Source organism: Pundamilia nyererei, unplaced genomic scaffold (genome assembly GCF_000239375.1).
Source record: "Pundamilia nyererei isolate P.nyererei 1_Seehausen unplaced genomic scaffold, PunNye1.0 scaffold00350, whole genome shotgun sequence".
Lineage (NCBI taxonomy): Eukaryota > Metazoa > Chordata > Actinopteri > Cichliformes > Cichlidae > Pundamilia > Pundamilia nyererei.
This window is the reverse complement of record NW_005187751.1, coordinates 3093-28858: the sequence shown is the minus strand read 5'-3', so window position 1 is coordinate 28858 and position 25766 is coordinate 3093. Positions and strand designations below refer to the sequence as shown.

The window sequence follows — 25766 nt, the reverse complement described above, 5'->3', positions numbered from 1 at the left end:
AGAAGGAAAAAAAAGAGAAAAAAAGAAAGTAAAAAAGAGAGCAATATAATAAGTACGACACCGTCGCAATAATCTGGCTAAATGTAAGTAACCGTAAATACTCAATGTTGAATGTTATTGTGGAGCACGCAAGACTGATGGCGCACAATGTGCTTTTGCCAAGAAAGGTGTAGTTTGTGTTTGTGAACACCCGTGTGTACACCTGTCCGCGACCTGTGTGGATGAGCACACTTGTATTCAAAAGGTTTCTCCATTAAACGATCTGCTAGAGGGTGTGGGGAGCCATAGCCCCGTCCCCCAGGGCATGAAGGACATCCAGGAGCAGAAGCCAGAGGGGGCTTCAGTGACATGTCCGTGGGCTCTGCCAGCAGCCAGCTGTACCAGAGTGGACCGAGCCCACGGAGGCATCCCCGCTCTCTGGAATCCACAAAGGCCAGGGGGCCCAGGCCCATCCGGACCAGAGCCCACAGAACCCGCAGCAGCCCACCCGACCCATCATCATCTCCCAAACTACGCAAGACAATAGACACGCAGGTTAAGTTCGTTCTCCACCACTCCTATATTTCTCCCCCGCCTCTTGACCACACCTCTGTTGTGGTCAAGAGTGGCTGAATGCCAACGCTGAGAGTGCTTAAATGTTTGGTTGAACTTTTTTCAGAAGAGGATATGAAAGATGACAGATTGTGAAGTAGATGTGACATTTCTGCTGCTCGGGTTGTAACTCTGAAAGGAAAAGGGAACAGACTCACTCCATAAATTTCTGAACTGGGTCGAGCATCTTTGGTTCGGTGATCAGCTGCGGGTACATGTTGGTGTAGTGGTCCATCATCTGCCTCGGGAAGAAAAGGAAGAATGAGTACAAAATGCCCAGACTCAGAATTTGAGTGAAAGAAATAAGATTATAATAAGAACTGACAGCACTTACTGGGCAGTCAGGAAGCCTTCGAGGTAGCCAGCCAGGAAGAAAGTGATCTCATCCGTTTCAGGAGTCTCTCCATACCCTGCTCGGATCTCAAGGACGCTCCAGCCTGTACTGGATAGGGTGTCATTCAGGAACCCGTAAGCATCCCCCTCGACCTCCATCACCCCCTCCTTTAACTTGACAAGCTTGTGATCGGGGTCCCAGTACACAGTGGCTGCTGTCAGCTCTGAGAAGACATCAACATAATGAAAATATAAACAAAAAGGGAGGCACAGATCCCAGCTCCTCTACTTAGGGATTTTTTTCTATATTTGCTGTGATGAATTAATGGATGCAAACAAAAATGAAAGTTTAATACCGACCAAAGGATCACTGGATCACCTCACACCCTGGACACTCCCTGTTTGTACTGTGTGCCCAAGGGCAACAGTTCAGAGCAATTAGTTTAAGGACAAATAGAATCGAACACAGCTTTTACCCAACCGCAATAACATGTCTGAATGCTGCTACTAAAAAATGTCCATCACGCCATTCTTGAAATGATCTATGCACTGACTGAAGCATGTGTGTGGGAATGTTTGCTCATACTATTCTTATTAGCACTTTATTTATTTTATTTAGTGATTTAATTAAATGTTATTGTTTTAATTTAGATTTTTATATTTCTATGGATGATGCACTGATCGGATACCACTTTTATTTTGGATGTACCTGCGACAATGACAATAAAGACATTCTGATTCTTCAGATCCTTAAACAATCACCAGTGACTTCTCATGTACTCGTCCTACTTACTGTCAGCAGAGGCGAAGGTCGCAGCCACGATGAATAAAAGACAGGCATGTAAGCAATTTAGTGGAGACATGTCTGCGAGAATGGAGCTAAAAACTAAAACTGCTGCGGGACATAGAAATGGTTCGAACAGAAGTGGCACGGGTAAAGAGGAAATCTGTCTTTTCTATGCAAGGAAAGTCCAAAGGTGACGCGAGCTCCGTTTCCTGATAGGCTGCGGCCAGGAGCGGAAAAGGGGAACAGTACGCACACGTGAAAACACTTCGAGACAAGCTCCTGGAACAACTAAGATAGTTGGTAAACAAGAGTACATGGTTTTTAGTTTTGAGACAAGGAAAGAAAGAAAATAACTTTCCACCCCAGATGGGACTCGAACCCACAATCCCTGGCTTAGGAGGCCAGTGCCTTATCCATTAGGCCACTGGGGCTGTATGGCTTTGTGACTCTCACAGGAAACTCTTTAGAGATTATAACAATCACCCTGCGACGATTTCATATCGTAGGTACCAGAGCCTGAGTCCGGAGCCTGTGTGAGCTTTTCGAAGGTTCAGAGTTACATGACGAGTCTACAGCGAAGAGAATTCTTTCTGCGCAGCTGGCATGTTTCCGTTCCGTTTTACAACTGAAAGCAAAAGCCCCATATTCATAGAGGCTTCGAGATTACATTCTTATATTTAACACACAACCCTCCTTTATATTTGGATTTACTTTATTTGATATATTACAATGTCACGGACAGTGCATCTGCGCAATTCATGTGGCACAGACCCTATGCCACAGGTAAAAGAGGTAAAAGAAAGTTAAAATAGAAAATAAACTGACAGCATATTCATTAAAATTATCATATATTTAGTCAAGTTCCGAAAAGTCATTATGACGTAGTACGAAGCAAGCAACCAAGAAAATTAAGAAACACAAACAATGGGTCCCTTTCTTTGCATTCAGAGAAACAAAAAGAAACATTTAAGAGCTGATGCGACACTGCCCCCTAGTGATAGGTTTTGGAACAGTTTAATAAACTATCAGATTAACTTTTCCTTAATAAATTTTCAGATATAATTTGATAAACACAATAAATAAAACAGAAAGTAAAAGAGCTTTTACACCTCTTTTCTACACAGTTCTAGTGTTTTTTTCTTAAATTCCTTTTTACAACACGGTGAAGCTGTGCATCCATTTAGTTTCTTCATCATACTGTGAGGGCACAGCTGGAATGCAAATGTAGTGAGGGGAATGTGAACACTCCACCTGAAGCATGCTGCCCGAGAAGATAAAACAGACACCTTAGACAAAGAAAAAAAAAAAAGAACCTCGGTCGGACAACTTAAAATGTGCAAAGATGGAGGAAAAAGGCTGAATGTAACAAACACCCTGACATGTTGTAAAATTATCCAGTGGTTTGTTGCACTGAGAATTTCTCTCTGCAGTGACAAACATTTAGAGTGTGATATCATTTCAAGCAGATAAACAAATAAAAGTCAAAGATGCAGCAGGTTTTGCAGCAAAGAAAATAAATATTATCCACACTGAAACAGCTCAGACCCAGTACACTTCACTGTACAGAGAGCAAAGGCACACCTCATATGCTTACAGATCCCAGTCTGAAACATTAAAACCCAAACACATCACTCACAACAAAATAAAGCTTCATTCAATTGATTGTGTCCCTCACACTCCTTCAGTGATGACCTTATGAGACACCATAAATGATTTTCTTTAAGTGAAAATTTGCAAATGTAAATAATATCATAAAGTAACCGTAAAGCTATAGAATTTTTAACAATCCACAGAAATAACTGTAAAAACACCCACATACAGTATCATAGCAGCATTTCTAATCAGTATTCCTCTCTGTGTGAACAGTGTTAACCACTCCTGCAGCTGCTTTCTGCTGCAAGGATCACTGCCTGCTGAGTGTGTAGACGTTAAATGTAACTGATAGTAAACACAAACGCATGCGGGCATTCTCATTCGTCATCGATCAGCTTCTCCGCTCCGTTTTCTGCTTGTCTGCCAGCACTGCTTCCTCCTCCCTCTCCGCCTCCCTCTTCCTCCTCGTCTTCGTCTGTGTAGGAGAACGGCTGGCTGCTGTAGTTGATCATTGTGCGGGAGAGGTCCACCTCGATGGGGAACACATCTGCCTCCTTCAGGACGGCGTAGCAGTCATTGTAGTAATGTGACATTCCCGACACGAAGCGCTGCAGCTGGAACACGATGTCCTGAACTGGAGACGAGGAAGAAAGAAAACAAAAGCAACATGTTGATGCTACTAAATCCTCAGCATCTGTTTACAGGCCACGGAGGACAGAGGAGGGAATAGCTAAAGGTGAAAAACAGCAAGAACAGACCGTGTTTCTGATCCAGCAGCTCTATCTTCTCCAGGACGTCTTTCCTCATTTTGGCAAAGCGGGCGCGGGCTTCCTGCCGACACCGAAGCACCAAACGGTACTCATAGTTACCAGTGCTGACGCGGTACAGAGGCTCCCCCATGGCCTGTGAGAAGGAAAATAGGATTTACTGGTTCATATCAAACATGTTTTCAGCTGCGGAAATCTGAGGAAAGCTGCTCCTTTAGCCAGTTCTTCCCCAGAGTGCTTATGGGAAATTGAGAACCTTGCACTTGCTGCATCAGTGTGGTGAACTAAAGTTTGACTGTGAGCATGAAGGATATAGAGGCGGTCATGCTGAGATGGTAAATCTACACCTTTTAAAAAGAACACCTGTTATCACCGAGTCTGACTCTAATCTAACACCTGTGTACAAAACAGAACATGATTAAACGCAGTCATCTCAAGCAGCTTCATACTTCAAGGTACCATCCCTATAACTAGAGAGAGGAACATAATGATCTCATGGTAATTAAAGATGGGCATCTATATTAGAGTCTGCAGATACAAATGTGATGTTCCATCTTCTTACAGTCAGTTTTTCTAATGTTTTCATCTTTCTGCTTTAGAACGTTCAAAAAGTAGCAGGTTTCGGTTCTATTTTTCCTGGGGTCAAATTTTTCCTCAGAAGAATAATCTGACACACTGAACAGGAAGAAAATGTTGCAATCAAAATGTCAGTTTTACATCAACTGTCAATATCATACTGATATAATTAAATCAGTAACAGACTCACGATGCTGCTGTATTCTTCATCATCCATTTCCTTCACCTTCAAGCAGTACGACTGAAAGACACAAAAAACCCGTCCTGTTATTCAACCTACAGGCTGACAGTGAACTTCAGTAAACGGAGTGACAGCACCGCAGGTCTCACCAGATATTCAAACTTCACATCCAGGTACTTGCGGATGGTGAGCTTGGTGTCTGGTATGGCCTTATTAAGGTACGTGTTCAGATCATGGAGCATCTGCAAAACGAGAGACACTTTAAAATCTAACATCCACTGGAAAACTGACATCTTACATAATAAATTTCACTCTGACAGATTTAAGGAACACAATATAAAGTATACACAGACAGAATTTTCCAAAGCTTTCTTTAAAATGAATGTTTTTAACTGATGTGTGCACTTTTAGTACAATGAATGACTCAAAGCATAAATTAAATCTGTGCTTACAGGTTTGATGGTCTTTAGTAGCTGAATGCCGTATTTCTCAATGTTGCGGTGAGCATCAGCAAACTTCACAAAAGCCTCGCTGGCAGCAGCCTGGGGCTCCCGTACCCCGATGACAGAAAACACATCTCCAAATGCTGCAAAGGGACAAAACCAGAAACCGCTCAGATATAGCTACGAGCAAAGATCTGCTAAAGTTAGAAAACAAAAAGTATTAAATACAACTCCATCAGCAAGCAGACATTGTATGAAAACATGAGATTTTTCTTCATTTTATGGTCACGTTTCAACTAAAAGCTCCACCAGGTTTTAGCCTTTATTGGGGAAAAAAAAAAAAAACAACAGCAAACTTTCACTTGGGGGTGAGAGTGGATTATTCCACTGGTGTAATACTGTTTTTCTCGTTTGTGATTTTGGATATAGTGACTGACCTCTGTGGGTTTGAGAAAGCTCAAAAAACGCCCTCAGTAGTCTTTTCGTGTGCTCCATCAGCCCTGCAACGCAAACAGAGAACAACAGCGTCTCTGTGGATTAAAAGCTCTCTCATATCTGTGATTATGGAGTTTTCACACTACATGATTAACTTGTTTAGGTAAAGAATCTTATCATTCTTTACCTTTGTACAGCTCTGCCGTTTTCTCCAGCTCTTCCAGTCTTTTGACAAGTCCATCTGTAAAGAAGAATGAGTTAAATCTAAGTAGATATGAACAAACCTGCAGTTACCATCCTAGCAGTCTTACCATTGCATAGAATAGCTCGACTGAGTCCAAGAGCATCCGCTGTTCCTGAGCTCAAATTCTCTACGAGTCGATGTTTGACTTTTTTCAGCACTGAAACACATAAAATATCAATGTTTAACACAAACTAACGCAGCAGTGAAAACGATTTGTTGAGATTCTGCAAGAATGCAGCACACAGCACTGCAGTGCACGCTTCAAAAGGAAGTAACATAAATATAAATACCTATGTCCAGAGACTTCCCCTGTTTTGGATCAGCCTGCAGCTTATTGTAGTGGATCACTGCTTCTCCCTGTGAAAATAGGATCAACAGTTAAATGAACCAAATAAATAAATAAATGTAAATATAGGATGGTGAAAGGAAGAGCATCTATTGTAGCAGTGCTAAATATAAGAAATAGAACTGTTTTAGCTTTCGTTGAGATTATGCAAGAATGCAGTACAAAGCACTGCTATGCATGCTTCAAAGAAAGTTACATTTCACCTTAGTAGATAAGTTAAAATTAATAATGTGCAACATTTATGGTGCTAAGTGTGAAATGTATTTTCAGTGACGGGCAGCAGCAACACCACCTAATCCTTTTAATCCCACACTGAACCCCATCTTTATCCCACCACGCAGGAAGTCATGGAATTTTTTGGGTTGTGAACAAAAGATGCCAAAAACAACAGCGCCACTATTCACTGGTGATGGTACGCCACATGCTACGGGCTATTGTCCCGACCTCTTCAGCACAGCTTAGCAAACCAGTGAAGTCACTCCTACAGTGTCCTGTCTACAGTGGGAAGGTGGGCTCATATCTCACTAACTGTTGGACTGTGCTGGACATAAAAAAGTGAGTCATCTTTGAATTCTTTTCAAAATTTCTTTTAACTGACACACAGTGTTTCAACATGCAAGTAAAGCTGTGGTTTGGTTCTTTTTTTTCTTCATTATGGGGCACTGGTCATCAGAGGTGAGGGTGAGTATGAAGAGTCGCTGTCTTTAGGTTTAAAAGGTTAAAAACAAGAGTTTAATAATAGGGCTCATGTTAACATCATTATTTCAACAAGGCTGTCATAAGATTTTCACTGCAATGACACTATTAGTTTATTCAAAATAATCCATGGAAATAATCATCACATCACAACAACTACCAAAAATCTGAAAAGGCTAATAAAGCTATCAGTCAAATGCATCTTTTTCTTCAGTGTGTATGGAGATGGTGAGAGTTTTTGTAGCTACAGATGCAAAAATGACTGTATTATTATTCTAAACTGTGTGCATTTTTGTCACACTGGTAATATTCAATGTTAAATAGCAGTTATGGTCAGTAGAGTAATGCTGAGTTTTTAATAACCTCCCACTTTCAGAGTCAGTGTACCTGCACAGCTTGAATCATCTTGGCCACCTCCACCTTAGTTTTGCCCTTGACTGCTTTCCCGTTCACACCTGTGATTTCATCACCTGCTGCCAGCGTCCCATCCAAAGCTGCCGGTGTGTTATCAAACACCTGCAAAGCAACAGCAACCGCATTTTAAAAAGTACCGTGACAAAGTACAGTTATTTTTCCTGAATAAGAGGCGATAAGCTGCCTTTAATGACCCGTATGCTAAACAGCAGCAAACTGAGACAGATACAGTCTTATAACATTTACAGCATGATAGAAACATCTGGTGATCGATGACATGTTAATAAATAAAGTCATAATAAATTATTCTGTGTGCACCTGAACAATGTAGAGGCAAGGGCAGTACTGAGCCCCACCACCAATGCTGATGCCTATAAGATTATTAGCATCTTTCTTCAGAGTCACAGTCCCAGGCACTGTTGGTATCCCCCTGTTAAGACAGAGAAAAAAAACACACTAATTGAGCTTTGAAGCATTTTGTTCAGCTTATTCTGGGACATTCTGTAATCAGGGATCTATATCACAATTTATATCAAGGCATTCACCTTATCAGTTACTGTTTTAGATGTTTAATAATGATTTATGTTTATAATGTATGAAAAGCATATGTGATTCGGCGGGGTGGGTAGAGAAATTAATGACTCACAGTTTGTCCTCCTCCAATTCATAGTCCATATCTGTGAACATTGCAGGACAGCGTCACTCCTGTCCCTGTGAAACCTGCGAGAGAGTACAATAAAACAGAAATCAAAGGTTTTAACTGGATCTAGGGATCAGAAACCAAAGAAACGCTCATTAAAAGAGTGAGAATCAGAACACGTTTAAGAGTTTGAGCTACCGGTGAATTTAAAAGTAGTTTATAGTCAGATGGACTATCGGAAAATCACCAAATTGGTAGCTTTGCTTTCCTGATGCGGGAAATCTAATCGCTGTGGAGTCAGTGAGGAAACGCTGGAGCAGAGCAAACAGCTGGTAACCCGCAGTGCATGCTAACATCCCAACAACAACCATTTAAATACGTTTTAATTAATGTAACTGTTGCACTTAATATATCTGCATTCACACACAAACCAGTCACTGTTAGATTTCATTACAGTGACCGAGGTCAGTAAGGAACTTGGATTATTAGCTGCTAGCCTGTAGGCTAATAGCAGGTGCATTTAGCTAATGTTGTCCCCTGAAACGTCAGCAGGCCATTAACAATTTACCTTTCTTAGGCGTCGCACAGAGTCGTCATAAAGATATTCTTTAGTGTGCATAAAATCAAAATATCTTTTGTTGAATCGCCCTTTTTATTCGCAATTATCTCAACTTCTCGATCTAAAGACAGCTTCTATTTACTTTATTTTGTCACTTCCGGCAGGGTGACGGAAGTTGTTGTTAAAACGTATTACAAAAGGAAGGACTGGATAATCATTTTCTAGTTTTTTCTTACAGTCTATAATTCTATATTCCTCAGTGTAAATGATACAGATTATTTATTTTAAACTTCTCATCAGCTCATATGAAAACACTGTAATTGTATTTTAGCAGATTTAATTAAAGTCCTTCCAGGATTCGCTTGTTTCTAATTTAGACTACGCGTTTTACTGCCATCCTGTGGTTAGAGTGTCAACCTGCACCTGCATGAAATTTGTCAGATATAATATTATTACAGATCTGTTTTGATGGAAAAAGTGAACATTTCACTAATGATCTTGTTTGTGGATCATTTTAAATGTCAAGCATACAAAAACAATTGTTGCGAAATAGACTTATTGCGTGGGTATGGTGCACTAGTATAGATTATTTTGTTATAGAGTCATCTGCAGTATATTGAAGGCCCTCATTAATATGCAAAATTAATACCAATGAAAAATACAAAAATCACACTAATTTGTTCATATACTAATTTGCTGTTGCAGGTGATTAAACAGAGTGGTGCTTGTACTGAATATAGTATGATGTTGAATGAGTCAGTGTCAAAAGAGAATCTTACTAAAACTCATGTCTTGCATCATAAATAAACTAGAATTCACAGTTACCCCATTTACCTTTTTTCTCCCGGCACGGTAGACTGTACCTCTGTTGACACTCCATCATCCAGGACTGTTCACCAGCAACCAGTATGAGTATGGTAAGCTTAGGTTTGTGTATGCCACTACATGTCAGCAAATTAACTACATTTTACCCTTTAATAAATTATTTGCAAAACTGAAAATGCAAAGTTATTTCATTCTCAAGACTTCTTCAGATTATATTCTAACCATGTGTTCAGGAACTCGAACTGAAGAATGTGGATTTGAGAGCCGGAGATGAGCTGAAAATAAAAGGGGTAATTCTGCATGATGCAGAGAGGTAAGCTAATAAAACTCATAACATTTCTTTTTTCAGTACAGTCACGATATAAACTGAATGAAAGCTACATATGCTGTCAATCCTGCAGTAGGAAAATCTAATGTAGCACAAAGTGGACTTTTACAAATTATATTATATCTTGTACTCCACTGTGTGATCATGTGTTCAAAGCTCTGCAAGCCATTGATATTAAAACCTAGTTTGTACAACCTCTGATCAACAGATTCCAGATTGATCTCGGCTGTGATGCAGATGACCTGGCACTGCACTTCAATCCTCGTTTCCATGATGACACTGATGGTGCTGTGCTGGTGTGCAACTCAAAGATTGCTGGTTGCTGGGGCGATGAAAAACGGGAAATTCACAACCCTCTACAGAGGGGTGCTGATGTCAAGGTGAGGGAATGTGATCGAAGTAATTGATGATGTACTGAGTGTCTGAGTATTATAAATATCACAAGAAGGTTTTTGATTAGATCAAATGGATGTTTGGTTTACCCACATAAAACACAAAAACACACTAATATTCTTGCAGATATTAAGCTGGGGGATGAAGGTTGGGTTGCATTTGATTGTGTTTTGGAAAAAATGTTTGCTTATGAACTTTTCTTCTGTTTCAGATTGTGTTGAAACTGGCTGAAGACACGTTTGAAGTGGAACTTCCTGATGGACAGGAAGTCCAGTTTCCAAATCGTGTTGGTATGGGTACCATCAGCTACATCAGAGTCACAGGAGACTTTAAACTGAAATCCTTCAAGATCTGCTAAGAGATACAACTGTAAACAGATGCTGTGTTTAACACTTTAGTTATAGATGAGTTTTGACTGTCTGAATGTTATTCTTACAATAAGAGTCAGTTATTGACTGAAGAATCATTAAGAGATAAAGAGAAATTAATACATTTAAGTGGATTAAAATGTCCTGTTGTGCAAAATGATATAAAATGTTTACAGTCAAATAATCATGTTTTGTCATCTTTAAGGTTTTGCAGCCTCTTACAAACACAGTATATGTCGAGGCATGAAAGAGTAAAAGTATGATGAACAATAGAAGAAAATGCACATATAGTAGTTATTTGCTAAATCCAGTAACTAATTATTTATAGTCATGTAAACATGCAGAGAAAAATGGCTCCAAATGATACAAAATGCATGTGGGGCACGAGGGTTCCTGGTTAACACTTTTCTATGTGGAGTTTGTATGTTACTTGTGCCTCCATAGGTTTCCAACTTCTTTTGAAATGCATGTTAGGTTAATTGGTGGGCCTTTTAAGTTCCAAACAAAAAAGTAGTCCTGGAGTTGGCCACCCCTGAAATATATCATATATCAGTCAAATCAATAAAGCCATCTGGCATTGGAATCCTGCTGAATTATGTTGTGGAAATTTTAAATAAAACCTGCAAACACCTCAGTGAGCATGATTTGAAGTGAGTTTGATAACATATTGCAATATGGAGAGACTCTGGTCAATCACCTAAGCAGTCTCTGAAAATGGGCGCGGTTGCTCATGTCTTATGTGCTTTGACCAAACTCAGAGACAAAGAAAATTCCTCAACACATCAAGTGAGTCTATACCTTCAGCTCTCTGAGAGAGAGAATTACGACCTTGTTTTCTGCTTAGCCGTCACCTAGAGATCTACATCCCTGATAACCAGAAGGAGCCCTACTATCCGCTTAATGTCTCCCATGAACTTACAATGGCCCCATTGTGTATGTTATTTTTGTTTTTGTTTTCTTTTTTGCCTGTCCCGTTTGGTTCTTTTGCCATCAGAATTATTGTGTAAAGGTGAAGAAAGATGCCCAACGGATTTACTTTACCAAATGAACCATCCCAGCCTTGCCGTAATGGTCTATTCGAGTCACCTTTTATTGTTTATTTTATTTTATTTTCACTTGCTAAATACAGGACAGACTTGACTGGGGAAAAGAAAAGGGAGAAAGAAAGGAAAGAAAAACAGGGACGGGGTTAAGGGCAAAAAACAAAAACCAACAAAATAAGCAGACAAAAAATACATATATCAATCACCTGGATCACCTGTTGAGAAAGACAAAAGAGAGAACAAGCAGAAGAAAAAAAGAGAGCAATATAATAAACAACATCATCGCGATGTGAATATAACAGTAAATACTAAATATTAAACATTATTGTGCAGCACGTAAGATCGACAGTGCACAGTGTGCTTAGAGGTAGGAGCCAAAAAGGGTGTAGTTTGTGTGTGTTAGCACCCGTGTGTACACCTGTGAGCATGAGCACGCTTGTTTTTAAAAGGTTCCTTCATGTAATGATCTGCTAGAGGTCTGTGAAGGTTCTCAGTCATCCAGGTCATCTTAGTCAAAGGAGCTCGCAAAGAAAAGCGTCTGGACTTCTTTAAGTTACTTGAAGACGTTTCACCTCTCATCCGAGAAGCTTGCAGTGACGTGCCCGTGAGCTCCGCCGGCAGCCAGCTGTGCCAGAGTGACCGACTGAGCCCCAGGCTGAGAGGCCGAGGGCACCCCACCCCCAAAGTGGCCCGAGCGAGCCCATTGTGTATGTTGGATCGAGCATAAGTTCCATTTGTAGTGATTCTATAATTACTAAAGTGATATAGTTAAAATATGTGATCAAGACATCAGCAAATAAATCTTCCACCACAGTTATCATCTGTGACTAAGATCATGTATTTATAGTTATAGGTAAACTGTGATAGCTTTGTACATATTGGATAAAAGACACAGACGATCAGCGACTTGAAGAATAGAACATCATCTCTTTATTATCAGTCTGATAATTACATTGCAGTTATAACCAAAGAAAAATCTCCAAATGTTTTTACCAAAACATGTCATTAAAGGTATGCTTTCCAACAAATATTCTAATATTCTGTATGTATGGTGCAACACATGACCTTGAATCAGACCAGCAGTTAAGAAAATGGATAGATGCTGCACAGATAGATCACTGGCTGTGGGGTCAGTCTGGCAGATGCTGAGGCACTTCAGTTTTTCTCAGTGCACATTTATTACGGATGTACCACCAGGTAAATAATCTCAATTTCAGTGTAATGTTCAGCTATGTTAAATTGAGAGAAAATATTTCCATTGTGTAGTGATCTACACATTTGTTTGACAAACAAAAGTGTTGTTGGTTCATTTCCAGCTACAGACCCTTTCAGGGTTGCACAAGGAAAGGCATCTGGCTTAAACCTCAACCAAAATCAAGCATGAGGAGCTATTTGGTGCAGTGAACCCTTGTGAGACAGGAGCAGCAGAAAAATAGCTTTAATGTATCAGAAGCATATAATATCTCTCTGTTCGTGTTAATTTTTTTAAAAATCAGGCTAATTTAAAATGCAAATACAAAAACATTCAAGGATATAGACAATATAGGATTTTCAGTACTGAAACACTCAAGAAAATATTGGTGTGATTTCAAATTACATAAGCCAGTTAGCAAACTAATATAACTTCCATACAATATCAAAAAAATAGGGTATGAAGAACACTATTCATGTATTCTGCATGAGCTAAAGTTAAAAATTTTCAGATATGATTAAATACAATTTTAAACCATCCTTACATACAATAATTTCATTGGCGCTCTTTGTGTTTTTCTTCAAAAATAAATAAAAAAATTCTTCTGCTTTTCCTACACGAGAAAAATTTCCTAATCACAAACTTTGTTGATTACACAGTGATTTAATATTAACATTGACATATTTCTCACTGCATTCTCAAAATGATTATTGTTCCAATATTCTTGCCTGTGTGTTTATGTCTATGAAGCAGTTTTCTTTTTACCAGTTTAATCACTTATTGATTCTTCACATTAAATGTTTAAATCAATATTATATGTAATCATTATCCATTTTGTGAATAATCAACTGAGAACAGCTTTTGTGATTTTCAGCAGAGTTGAAAATGTGCTGACTCATTCAGCGTGTACGGTACATTTCATCCAGACTTTGAATAGCCTCTTCTTTAGTGAATTCTGTCCATTTAGGGGGAATCTCACCACGTCCTGTGAAACTTAAACCATAGTGCTCTTCTAGCCTCTTCTTAAATTTGCAAACAAACCATATCCAGTACTTCGATGTATACTCATCAGGAGTAATGCTCCAGTTAGCAAACCTCGGCCCAGCTTTTCTGTACTCTTTATAAAGAAAAAGCTCTTCTGAAACTCCATCTGGGTAAAAGCTTCTATCACTTGCAACTTCTGTTGTGCAGAAATTAATACTAATTTCCTTAGTGTTTCTGTAATGCACACCATTGACTGCTTTAGATCGATGAAAGGGGCAACTGTGATCAATTTTGTCCTTAATCACATGATCTTCCATAGTGTTGGTACAAACAGCTCTACAGAACGGGCAGGTTTCCCAGCAACAGTCACACAGCTGATCAATGAGGATTTGATCAGGTCTCAGTCTGAATTCCTTTATCTTATCCAGGGAAAGCCGATTCATCTCCTCTTTGATGGATATAAGACCTTTCTCAATCTCTTCTTTAAGAAAGTCAAAATTGTTTATGTCCCCAAAGTTTTGACAAGAGATGGTACCAAGGGTCAGTTTATCTTTAAGGAACCTGGAAAACTCCTTAACCCACATGTAAATGTCTCCGTTCTGTGTTGTGACTTGATTTGTTGCATCAAATAAAGCTTGACTGACAAGTTTGTTGATGTCCTCCACATTTTTCCTGAGTATATCCAATGCTGCATCTTTTGATTCTCCGGACATGTATGTGTTTACTCTCGCTTTGATAAAAGCTTGTACTTGCTTCTTTGGATTTCTGATGTAGGTGATGAAAGCATCAAAGTCCTCTTTCTCTGCAAGGGACTTCAACAAATGTTTCTCTAAGTTCAGTCTGTTCTCACTGAATGCTGGGTAGCTGCACTTCATCTTTCCAGCGAGATCAATGGCAGTCTTGTTACAAACAGCCTCAACAATGGAAACCTTCAGTTTTTCACAGATCATTTCTCCAAACACAACAGCAGATGAGTTTCCTTTGCAGAAGCTTCTAAAAATGTTGTAGTATTGTGGTTTTTTACTCTCCAAGTAAGTGTGTGCATCATTTTTCACTGTGAATATTTTGTGAGACTCTGAAAGCCAAGTGGCTGCCCTGTCAAATACATACAGTAGGAGATCAACTGTGAACTCCTTCTTGAAAGCATACTTCTTGTTTTGTTCAAACTCTGTCACTGTCCGCTGAACATTTTGGGCCACTTCTTGTAAGTAAGCTGAACTGTAGCCTCTTGTTGCTACAGGTTTCTTCATAATTTCATGAAGAGACTGGTTTTCAACACTGGTTATTAGTGATATGATCAGTCCCTGGTCCCCATGCTCAAGAAGTCCTTTAAAGTGACACTTTAGTTTTTCAGTTTTATCTTCAATATATGCATACATTTGGCTGGCAAACCCCTGTCCTCTTGTGTTTTGGTGCTTGCGAAGGACTACGTATTCAGTGTAATCACTGACCTGGGATATTGTTTTGTATTTGCTACTCTTTTTAGAGTCAATTATAAGACCCCATTCGAAACCAAGGATATGAAGGATATTTGCCAGGTCATCTTCAAGATTGATGTCCTTAATGGGTTGCATATTTGTAGTTAATTCTCTCACCAAGTCACTCCAAACACCATCAAACTGTTTTTTAAGTTTCTCTTCATCTTTTGCTTTGTCTTTTAACTGATGAGCGAGCTCTTCACTCTTTTGTAGCAGCTTGTCCTCGAAGTCTGTCTTCTTATCATCCAGCTTTTTACAAGCTTTCTTCTGCTGAATAACTTCATCCAGTTTTCTTTCCACTCCTCTCACCAGTTCGTCTTGGAACTCCTTTATTTTATTTTCAAATTGGCCTCTCCACTGAACCAGTATTTCGTTGTCTTTGTCATCCTCAAAGTACTTTGACATATCTTTCTTGATTTTTTCAGATGTTTTGCTCATTTCTTTAAAAATATCACTATGCTTAATTTTGTCAAGTTCTTCATTTTCAATTCTGGTGTGAAGCTGGTTTTCAATAGTCAGCATGTTGCTCCTCAGGGCCCAGGTCCAGTTTCCATATTCAACCTCAAGTTTTCTGTAAACTGCAATTTCCAATGTGTTTTTGAAGCTGAAAACAAAGTGCTCATTCATCAGGGCGTTCCACAAGTTTTGAATTTTGCTTTTGAAATGGGACAGTTTTACGCCAGCAAATTGTTTAGCTTTAGACAGGATGATGTTCTTCAGCTCTTGGATGCTCTCACTGTAGCCTGGATTTGGAGGAGCCATCGGTGGACTTCCCTCCCATAACTGAGCAAAGTATTTCACATCTGTTTGCACATCAAAGGAAATGATATCACCAAAACACTCAGCATCACATGATTCCTCTTTAGCAGCTAGCTGAGCCATCTGGTCCAGTTTTTCTTGCAGGCGTCTTTTCCCATCCATGTTTTTCTCAGTAGCTGCGATATCTGTCACATTCTGGTGAACAAACACACAACTGGGAGAAAGTTTAACTTTCTTCATCCTCATGAAAGCCTGAACAACAATCTGCAGGACATCCTGCATGTCAGCTGGATTCTCACCAAAGATGTTGATCAGTGTTATGTTTCCTAGGCCAACAACAAATGTTGCTAGTTCATTGTCGTGATGACGAGTAGTATTTCCTGCCAGCTCAAGAGCACGAAGTCCTTCAGTGTCCACCACTAGAAAATAGTCAAACTGGAAGTCTTTCTTGATTTCCTCTGACACTTTGACCAGCTGCATGAAGGCACCTTTGGTGCACCTGCCTGCACTCACTGCAAACTGCAATCCAAACATGGCATTCAGCATTGTTGATTTTCCACTGCTTTGTAGGCCCAAAACTGACAACACAAAAACTCTCTGGTCGCCTAGTTTCTTGATAACTTCATCTAAAAGACTAGAGATCCATGTTAGAGGCACATGACCTGCATCACCATCCATCAGCTCCACTGGGTGTCCTGAAATCATCAGATCTGCAGCCAGTTCAGGGTATTTAACCCACTCAGTGTTTGTATGTTTTGGTTTTACTGCTCTGCTCTCTGCTGGTATTTCTCTGTGGGCTTCATAGATCTGTCCCATTTCTCTGAAGATGTGCTCCAGGCCAAAGGTTGCAGACTGCAGTTTTTTGGAGATTTGTTCAAGCTCTGTTTGTTTGGTTGTTAACAGATCAGATTTGTCGTGTTTCTTCTTCAGAGTCAAGACCTCAGTCCACTTTTCATCATAGCTTTGAAGAATCAAAGAGAGATCATCTGTGGATAGGGCATCTATTAAGATTTGATTCCATTTCAGGAAGTACTCCTTCTCTTTTGATCGCAAAGACAAGAGGCTTTCTGTGAATGACTTCATCAGTACATTACATGAAGCTTGGCACTGATTTTGTCTTATTTTATTCAGCTGCTGCTGTTTCTGACTTTTTTCCTTCTCAATGTTTTCTTTAAGGTGATACAGCTCTTTATTTATTCTGCACCACTCATGCCACAGATCGCCTTGACAAGGTAGAAATGTAACTTTGATCTTTGAAATGTCCATCCCTTGAAGCATATTAACTGTTTTCAATGCAGCTGATTTCCCTTTTTGACAGACTTCATCATCTTCATCCACTGTGACTCCAGGGACTTTGGCCAAGGATTCAAGCTGGAAGGATGTATTATCAGGTTCATGTAAAATCTTTCTGATAATTCCTTTCAATCCTTCAGAAACATCTGACTGGCTTCTGTCTTTCAGACCCATTTTGTATTTTCTCTTTTTCACTTGAAGAGCACCACAATCATTATCAGCAATGAGAATAATCAAAGGCTTTGGTGACTTGTAAAGGTTTTGGATTACTGTGGTACTTTTCTGGCCTTTTTCCAGAGTTGGCACAAGAACAACAGTGACTGATGATTTTTCTGTCAGTATCTTATGCTGTTTTTCAAATGACAGAGCATCACCATGAAGATTACAAAAGGCAATGCAGTCTGTAAAGGAGTCATTGGGTTTTCCGGCTGGACAGTACCAGGCAATCTCTGCCACACCATCCATCAGCAGGCGAGATTTGGTGCTACCTGGACAGTTCCTGTGGAAGAAGGTGCTGTGACGGTCATTGATCAAAGTGTTCATGAGCTGAGATTTTGACACTGGCAGTGAACCCAAGCGAAAGAAAAACACCATGGGTGTCTCAGCTTTGCAGATGGGCATTGTCTTCATGTTGACAACATTTGAATTATCTTTGATTTTAGCTATCTTCCATGTTTTTGTTATTTGCCTGAATGTCCACAGAGGACATTCAGTATCCATAGTGACTGGGTCAGGGACAAGCAAAGGTAAGGCGTACTGACACTGTGATAGCTTTGTAACTAGGTTCTGCTTCAGAAAGTTATCTGAACAGTGAAATACTGCCATCTGAACATCCATTGGATGCACATGAGATTGTATTGAGTTATCAGAGTCTACACTGTCACTAAATAGATCATCAAAGTCTTCACTGTCAGACACTGGAACAGACTGTGAACAACTCAAATCAGGATTGTCTTGTTTTACCTGAATATGTCTGGCTCTGTAGTCTAACATCATCAACCTTTGAATAAATGTATGAGCTAGATCTTTCTCAGATGTGTCATGGCCCTGTTTCACAGGAGGGCCTAATTTAAGAAAGTCTGCTGGTGACATTTTCTGTTGTTTGTGTTGAAGGTTGAGTCTTCTGAGCAGTGTTTCACTTTCTGCTTGAAATCGTTGACTGTTCCTCTCATCAGAAATATTAAAAGTCTGTAGTTTAAAAAAATGAAATTTACTAATTGGCAGAAATTATAACATTTTATCACTAACATCATGCAAAATAGTATATGTTTCTGACCTTATCCTTGTTTCCACTCACATCCTTGAAGGCACCTGCACAACAGATTTAATTATGACATGGAGAGAAAGAGATTAATTCACCATGGAAGTATTAACAGTACAAAGTTTGAAGACATCTACTATTTTTTCTGTTTTTGTTTTTTCTTCTTATCATGTTGTGACCATCAGTTATATTTGACCTCTTCTGAGCAGACTGCATGAATCAGGCTCCATGATGGAACTAAGAAACAAACTAATTGGCCCAAGAAACACAAGGGAAAAAAGAGTTGACAAGTGTAAGCAGCTCTAGTCTGTTAAAAGAAGATGACAGCACAATACTCAGAATTTATGACCAGATTGTGCAGTTGTGGGGTGTCTATGCATATGCTTATCAAACCCATCTGCTTTGCATTGTCTTTCTAATATTTGATGCTTTATAGCCAATACCAAGCCTTTTGCTAAAACAACAATTGAGAAGGAAGCTCTGAAATGATCCCTACAGCTTTACAGTGCTCTGAAGTAAAAACAAGACGAATGAAGCTGAAAGCAGTGATTAAAAGGCCCTTGCAACACAACAAACCATAAACATTTTTATGCCCGGTAGATGGAAATGTAGATACTAATCAAATGTCACATTGGTGTGCATCATGGATGGAATCAGCATTTCAAATTTCATCTAGATTGGATGATGACCATAACTCACTCTATATTTCCTATCTTCACTAGGTGCCACAATAATTGTGACCTAATACTGATACATAGATGTTTTGAGACTCAGACTCCCATCAAGTATGTAAAGTTTGGATCATATTGGACAATGTATAATTGGGATTTGACAATGTCGTGTTCTGTGGTGAATGATTGAAATTCAACATGCTGCCACACCAGCTCAAAAACTTTGCAATTTAATATCCCCAAGATCTTTAGATTGGTGGCACCAAAGATCATGTTAATCTGATGCAATTCCTTGGAGGAGTTTTAATTCAAAGAGTATTAGTTTAAAATGAGGTCTGAAAACTGTGAAAATTGCAACCAAAATTTCACATTATTTTTAATGTGCTTTTATGGCTCCAAGGCTGCAAAATTTCTGAGTCATAGATGGAAGTTAGTGCAGGTGCAGATGTTTAAAGATTTTATAGATGGTTTAATGGAGCCATTTTCCAATATTCAATTACCAGAGCAATAAAAGCTAAAATGTTCATTACATTCGAGGCGTGTGCCAAATTTCATGGCGTTTCAAGCTGTCTAAGACCCACAAAAACTGCTTCCCTTTTCATGGAGAAGTGCAAAACCGCCAGGGTATACCGTTCAATCAAAACTCAAAATTAAAATCTTGAAGCATCATCAGGGTCTGATGTTCAGACCACTTTTGAGTCAGATGTGTTTAACCTGGAAGGAGCTGTGGATCAAAGTATTAAATATAATGATAAAAGTAAAGAATACAAGAACAATATTGTGGATGCTTAATCAGCATCCACACTAATAATTACATTTTCCGTTCCCACTAGGTGGCACTCTAACTTATTGCTGATAACGAGCATATCAATCTGTTTGGGACGAGACCCTCATCATGTTTATGAATTTTAGTGCAGATTCGACAGAGCACAGAAAAGTTTTATAATTCATGGTGAAACATTGAAATTCACCATGCTGCCAAGGATACACCCTTTCATGAAAATCACTGATTTTAAAAATAGCTTGCAGTTGTAATTCAGAAATTCAGAAGAGAGTGCCATCTTTCCTCTGCTATGTTTTTAAGGGGTACAAACCTCATAATATCAACTGCACGAAAACTATATTCAGTAAAAAAGATGGATACAGCTACTGGGATCTCGCCCACTGGTTTCAGAAGTCCCATTTTGAAGGCTCAAGATGATTGTTTGCAAACTTGTTGCATTTCATTTGCAAAAACCTGGATGTGATATGAATGGATGGGGATGACTACGAAACCACACACTTTTCTAGTAATGAATTGAGATTGACAAGTTGTTTGCCAAACCGCCAAGACAGAAAGCCATTTCCTACAGATCAATGAAACAGGAAGTCTATTTGCAACAACAGCAACTGCCATTAGAGGTCTTCAGCTAGAAAATGGTTTAAGGCACTTTCAAAATGGCTTCATTTTTCTGACCTCGAAACTACATCAATCTTTTATACTGGCTATGATACAAACTCCGGGGTCAGAAGAGGGCAACGACTAGAATAACATCCAACTCTACACTGTTGCCTCATTCTGTTACAGCAAGAGCAGTAAGTTCTACCATATGGAAAAAAAAACAAGTTAAAGAAAAAAACAAAACCTTTGAATTAGTAAGCATGCAATGTAATTCTTCAATAAGATGTTACCTTTCTCCTCAGTTTCAGCTGATACAGTCTTGTGTCCACCTTCTCCCCCTGCGCTGCCATCATTCTGCTGGGAGTGTCCAGCAACTCCAGGTCCATTCAAAGACTCACACTATGAAAAGGATTATTTTAAACAACTTAAGTTTATTCTTCATTAGTCCAACACTTGGACAATTCACATTATTACAGCACCAGAGTGGACAGAAAAAAAAATAGATCCAGCATATGTAGTGGTGGAAAACCAGAGTAAGAAGGTTGTTGTGATTGATGTAGCAATGCCAAGTAATAGCAACATCAGAAGAAGGGATGTGAGAAGGTCAACAAAAACCAAGGGCTAAGAAAGGTTTTCTGGACAGAGACTTCAGATGTTGTTCCTGGGATCTGCTGGAGCCACTGGGGGTTCACTGTCCCAATATACATACATAAAATCATGCATTTATCAGCAAACCGGAATGATTCACAGTGAACTTGTTGGATGTTTATTAGCAGCAGATGATGAAAGAGAATGGCCATCTCTTGGATTTATGTAAGCATCTTGCGTTTATTCAGCACAAGTGCCTCATGCTTTAAAGTTAAGTGTAACTATATAGTGTAGAAACTACATGATATGCAGAGAGGGTATATTGAATTGTTCATATCATGTTCGAGTGAAGTAAGTCAATAATATAGGAATGTTAAATCTTGCAACACTGCATGTGATTTCATCTCACGCACTTTGGATTGTGGTTTGAGGAAGGCATCCATCTCAGTCAAGTCGAGCAGCACTTTTTTCGGTATACCGAAAAAGGACATTGGGTGGTTGTTACATTTACAAAAGTCTTAACTTGTAATTTGAACAATATAATTTCACGTTTCTATGGTGAACATAATTAAATCATGTAGGATCCATAAGAAATTCAACAACTTAATTTGTTCTTGTTTAGATGACATGATACAATCTAGTCAGAGTGGTTAGTTGCTGGACTCGTGAAATTCACAAGATCACATGAGATTTTAAACTGCAGGAAAATCACTCGAGTTGTAAGTGGCAGAGAACTACACACACCAAATGTATGCTATCGCTATTTATTGTGGTTTAACCTGTCAAGGACAAAAACGTACAGAAATCATAGCTTTCATACTTCATTAAGCCTGGATTGGTGGCATGGTGGCTAGTGCTATTGCCTCACAGCAAGAAGATCAAATCCACATTCTCACTAGTTTGCAGTGGGTTCTCTCTGGGTATTCTGGTTTCCTCCCACAGTTAAAAGTCATGAAATTAGAACTAGGTTAATTGGTGATACCAAATTGCCCATGAATGTGAGTGCAAATGGTTGTTTGTCTCTACGTGATAGACTGGTAAACTGTTCAGGGTGTATCCTGCCTCTTAACCTTTCACTTCTGGGATATGCCCCAGCCCCTCTGCAACCCGGATAAAGATAGGATGGTAGTCATTGTAAATCCAATTGCTTTTTATGTTAACCACACTCTAGACTTTGTTCAACATTAAGTAATATAAAGACAACATGTAGTATTTAAGTGGCCAAGTAATGTAGTGGCAAATTTCTGTCTCAAGCTTTGAAAAAAGAATTCTTCCACTTCTTAATGTGAGCTGTCCAGATTTATTTCTGACTCGTACATACAAACAAATGATGTCACGGTCAAAAAACTATTTGCTGCTGCAGCTCACATTTCCATTGCTGTCCTGGCTCATTCTGACCTGCTACCACACATGCGCCGTAATGTTTTCCTACCCGACACAAATCAAACATGCAGCATATATTCTCTAACAACATATTATACAAAATCAAACATGTAACATAAGAACGGAAACCGTATCAAAAATATTTCTCTATAGATTGGCTCTAACAAGTAGTATTGGGGTAAAGGTTATTGAATAGTGTTGGAATAAAATTACAAAATTGTGATGGATGAAAATATTCCAAGACCTCAACTTGCTTCATCTAAATATGTTTCAATCCCGTTTCATCAACAAAAAATGCACAGGTTTATTTAATATGAATAATTTGTGTTGATTTGACTAAGTTGTTTATGTTTCTGCTAAAGCAAAACAATTGTGTGCAACCAATGTCCACTATAGAATTAAATAAATCCAACATGCTCTTTTTTTAGTGTACGGAAAGACCCTCCATGTACATAAAAAAAAAAAAATTAAGATCAACAGGACAGACAGCAACAACAGTATAGTAAAAATATGCAAAGTTCCAAATTTTATCTTTCAAAGCTGGAACTTTTCAGTTAGAAAAAGTCTGAACTAAAAGGGCTTTAAATTTTTTTATTGCTGTAATGAATGTGAAGTACATGAAAAAAAATAATCTTACCTTTAGATTTTCAGTCAGATTCTCCCTCTCTTCTGATGAAGGATTATGTAAGAAGAAAAAGATTGGACCAGGTCATTGCATAGTTTTATAACACAAGAGTCACCTACTATATATTCATTTATATGTTGAAATTTTCTCATCCAACCGACCCTTTAATTTTTTTCCTTTTGCAGTATTCATTAATTGTGTAAGTTATATGATGTTATTGCAGATATAGAGCACTTTGTGAAAAGACAAATCAAGTCTTTACAAAATATTTAAAAAATACTGGACCAAGAGTTTTAGGTTTGGGGATATTTTGAGTTTTCTCTAGCTTTGGATTCTTAATCATGTTTGTGTAGTGTTTGTATTGTTATTTATTTTTGTGTTATTTCTTAGTTATTATGGTGTGATGTTTATAGTCCTTATATATTTATTAATTTCCCGGTTTCTGTGCCTTAAGTTCCTCACCTAATTGACAATATGTTTGTTAATCACCTCTTGCATTCTCATTCTGTTCTTCTAGTGTGCTGTCTGTGATGGTTTAGATTCTGTCTTAGGCCTGGTCTCAGTGATAGTTATTTCATGTCTTATTTTGACAGTCTTTTGTCTTATGTGCTTTTGGCTTATTTCTAATTACCCTGAGTCCTTATTCTGTGATTAGTTTCTGTCTTGTCCTTAATTATTTTGTATGTGGTTTGTGATCAGCAGTGAAGCTGCTTTTTAATTTTATTCCCATTTGAAGGAAAAAAATAAACAAAAACCAAACTAAAACAAAACACAAAAACTATAATAATTAAAAAAAAAACAAAAAACAAAAAAAAAAAACCCTTTCATTTAGTAAGCATTGTGAGAATGTAGCAGACCACCAGGGGACTCCACTCACACCCAGCAAGAAAGAAAGTGGGAGGAATAATGTTTCTGGGTTCTAAGATATGTTTTGCCACCTTGTGAAACCAGCTGAGTGAAGCTGAGATTAAAGTTGTAAAATGTGATAAGATCTCACGTCATTATTACATAACTCCACAAGAGGACAAATTCAGGATCAAGTGTTCATAAAATTAAAAAGAAATACAGCATTCCCTCAAAAACCCAAATACTACAAATATAATTACCAAACTTTTTTCAAAAATGTTCAAATCCTCGCTTTAATATAATAATTAATCCAGTTATACACATTAAAATCTCACCATGTCTGATCCCTATTTCCTTGTCACATTTGCAGTCCAGGTGTTCTCTCTGCTCTTCACGTTCACTGCAGCATTTGTTCTCAGAGACCATGACATCTATTTTTTCTAACAGATCTATTATGTCGTTGGCATCTGTCATGCATCTTGTACATGTGTGGAATCTTTTTTCATTAAAACCGCTGTGAGCTTTCAGGTCTGCCAGTGCACTTTCACATTTTTCACCTGGCTTATGAGTCACAACTGTCATTACATTAAGAAGCGATCTTTTCCCAAAAGCTCTTTCTAGCTGCGGAACTCTCGAGCTGTAATGGCTGTTATGCAGACCATATGGTAACAGTAATAGAAAGGCATGATTTCCCTGGTTTACCGGGAATTCTTCAATGTTTTCTAAACCAAGCATGTTAATGACAGAGATGTGTCGACCACACAAATCACACAGTTTGGATGAAAACTCTTCCACGTTTCTTCTCTTTTCATGGTCAAGTAAGACGTTTTTTGGTCCAATCTCAATGGAGTTTGAGTCACCAATTAACAAAAGTGTGAGCTTAGGCAGCTCTGAAACAAACACAAGAACATCAGTAGATTACACTACAGATTATAAAAACGGCGTTGTTGAAGCTGTATAAAGCTTTTCTTAAACAAACAAACAAAAATTACAAAAACAACTGAAGTTTAAACTATCAAATCAGTAGTATCATCAACATTTTTAACAAATGTTCTTTAAAAAAATTCTGATTACCTTTGTTCTTTGTCACAGAATTGGTTTCACTTTCTCCTCCCTCTCCAGCTGCTGTGTTATCATTGTTATCTTCCATCTTATTACAGTCAAAGGAAAATAGAGCAAAATGTAACATTAGTATTTGAAATAATAAGTACTACTTTTAAGTATACATGTAGTATAATTCTGCACGAAAATTTTCAGTTTAGGGGTTATTTCCTACTTTCATTGTCCTCAGGAATAGATTAACAGAATAGATTAACATGTGATTCCGTTCTTCAACACCCGAGGGCGCCTAAATTTTGCAGAAACATTGATGTGCACACAATTTAGTTCCGAATGTCACTTTGCTCCTTTGTCCAACTTGTACAATGAGAATATTACTCTTAGTGTTGTACTTTGCAAACAGTGCTTGCACACTCGTCTCACAGCCAGCTACATTTAGAGACCCGAGACATTAATGCTCCAGGTTAGAGGAGAACAATTACTTTTAATGAAAACCAGCTTGCAGTTTGTTGTCCTCTTTAATAATATGATTGATGAATTTTTCTTTCGATGTTGCACTTTGTTGATAGTTCCTTTATCCTTTTTATTGTTTATTTATTTATTTTTCTATTACTGACATATAAATAATTACAAGTGTTATCTCTGTAAAACCCAATAGCATTAAAGAAAATGCACAATTGTAAG

At 38.5% G+C, this 25766-nt stretch overlaps 4 protein-coding genes and 1 non-coding gene across 5 annotated transcripts; 1 reads left to right on the top strand and 4 right to left on the bottom strand.

Annotated features, from left to right (window-relative positions):
• Positions 1-741: 741 nt before the first annotated feature.
• plbd1a (phospholipase B domain containing 1a) lies at positions 742-1886 on the bottom strand. The gene is made up of 3 exons (XM_005752245.1): positions 1718-1886; positions 926-1148; positions 742-833 (listed from the first exon to the last, which is right to left on the bottom strand). Exons 1-3 carry the CDS (start codon positions 1785-1787, stop codon positions 746-748), a joined length of 381 nt encoding a protein of 126 aa, XP_005752302.1. The 5' UTR covers positions 1788-1886; the 3' UTR covers positions 742-745.
• A 183-nt stretch (positions 1887-2069) lies between these two features.
• Positions 2070-2142, bottom strand: trnar-ccu (transfer RNA arginine (anticodon CCU)). Its single transcript has one exon. It is a non-coding gene; the product is annotated as a tRNA-Arg (tRNA).
• Positions 2143-2416: 274 nt separating this feature from the next.
• Positions 2417-8764, bottom strand: pick1 (protein interacting with prkca 1). The gene is made up of 13 exons (XM_005752243.1): positions 8615-8764; positions 8053-8126; positions 7725-7836; positions 7380-7508; positions 6241-6307; positions 6018-6107; positions 5894-5947; positions 5709-5771; positions 5281-5414; positions 4978-5070; positions 4838-4888; positions 4063-4207; positions 2417-3938 (listed from the first exon to the last, which is right to left on the bottom strand). The coding sequence occupies exons 2-13, from the start codon at positions 8091-8093 to the stop codon at positions 3682-3684; spliced, it is 1236 nt and encodes a 411-aa protein (XP_005752300.1). The 5' UTR covers positions 8094-8126; positions 8615-8764; the 3' UTR covers positions 2417-3681.
• Positions 8139-10666, top strand: LOC102210401 (galectin-2-like). Its single transcript, XM_005752244.1, has 5 exons — positions 8139-8378; positions 9462-9522; positions 9664-9743; positions 9967-10138; positions 10363-10666. The coding sequence occupies exons 2-5, from the start codon at positions 9514-9516 to the stop codon at positions 10507-10509; spliced, it is 408 nt and encodes a 135-aa protein (XP_005752301.1). The 5' UTR covers positions 8139-8378; positions 9462-9513; the 3' UTR covers positions 10510-10666.
• A 2987-nt stretch (positions 10667-13653) lies between these two features.
• LOC102194406 (interferon-induced very large GTPase 1-like) lies at positions 13654-25175 on the bottom strand. Its single transcript, XM_013915700.1, has 6 exons — positions 25098-25175; positions 24359-24913; positions 23190-23221; positions 20872-20980; positions 17708-17828; positions 13654-16936 (listed from the first exon to the last, which is right to left on the bottom strand). Exons 1-6 carry the CDS (start codon positions 25171-25173, stop codon positions 13654-13656), a joined length of 4176 nt encoding a protein of 1391 aa, XP_013771154.1. The 5' UTR covers positions 25174-25175.
• Positions 25176-25766: the final 591 nt, after the last annotated feature.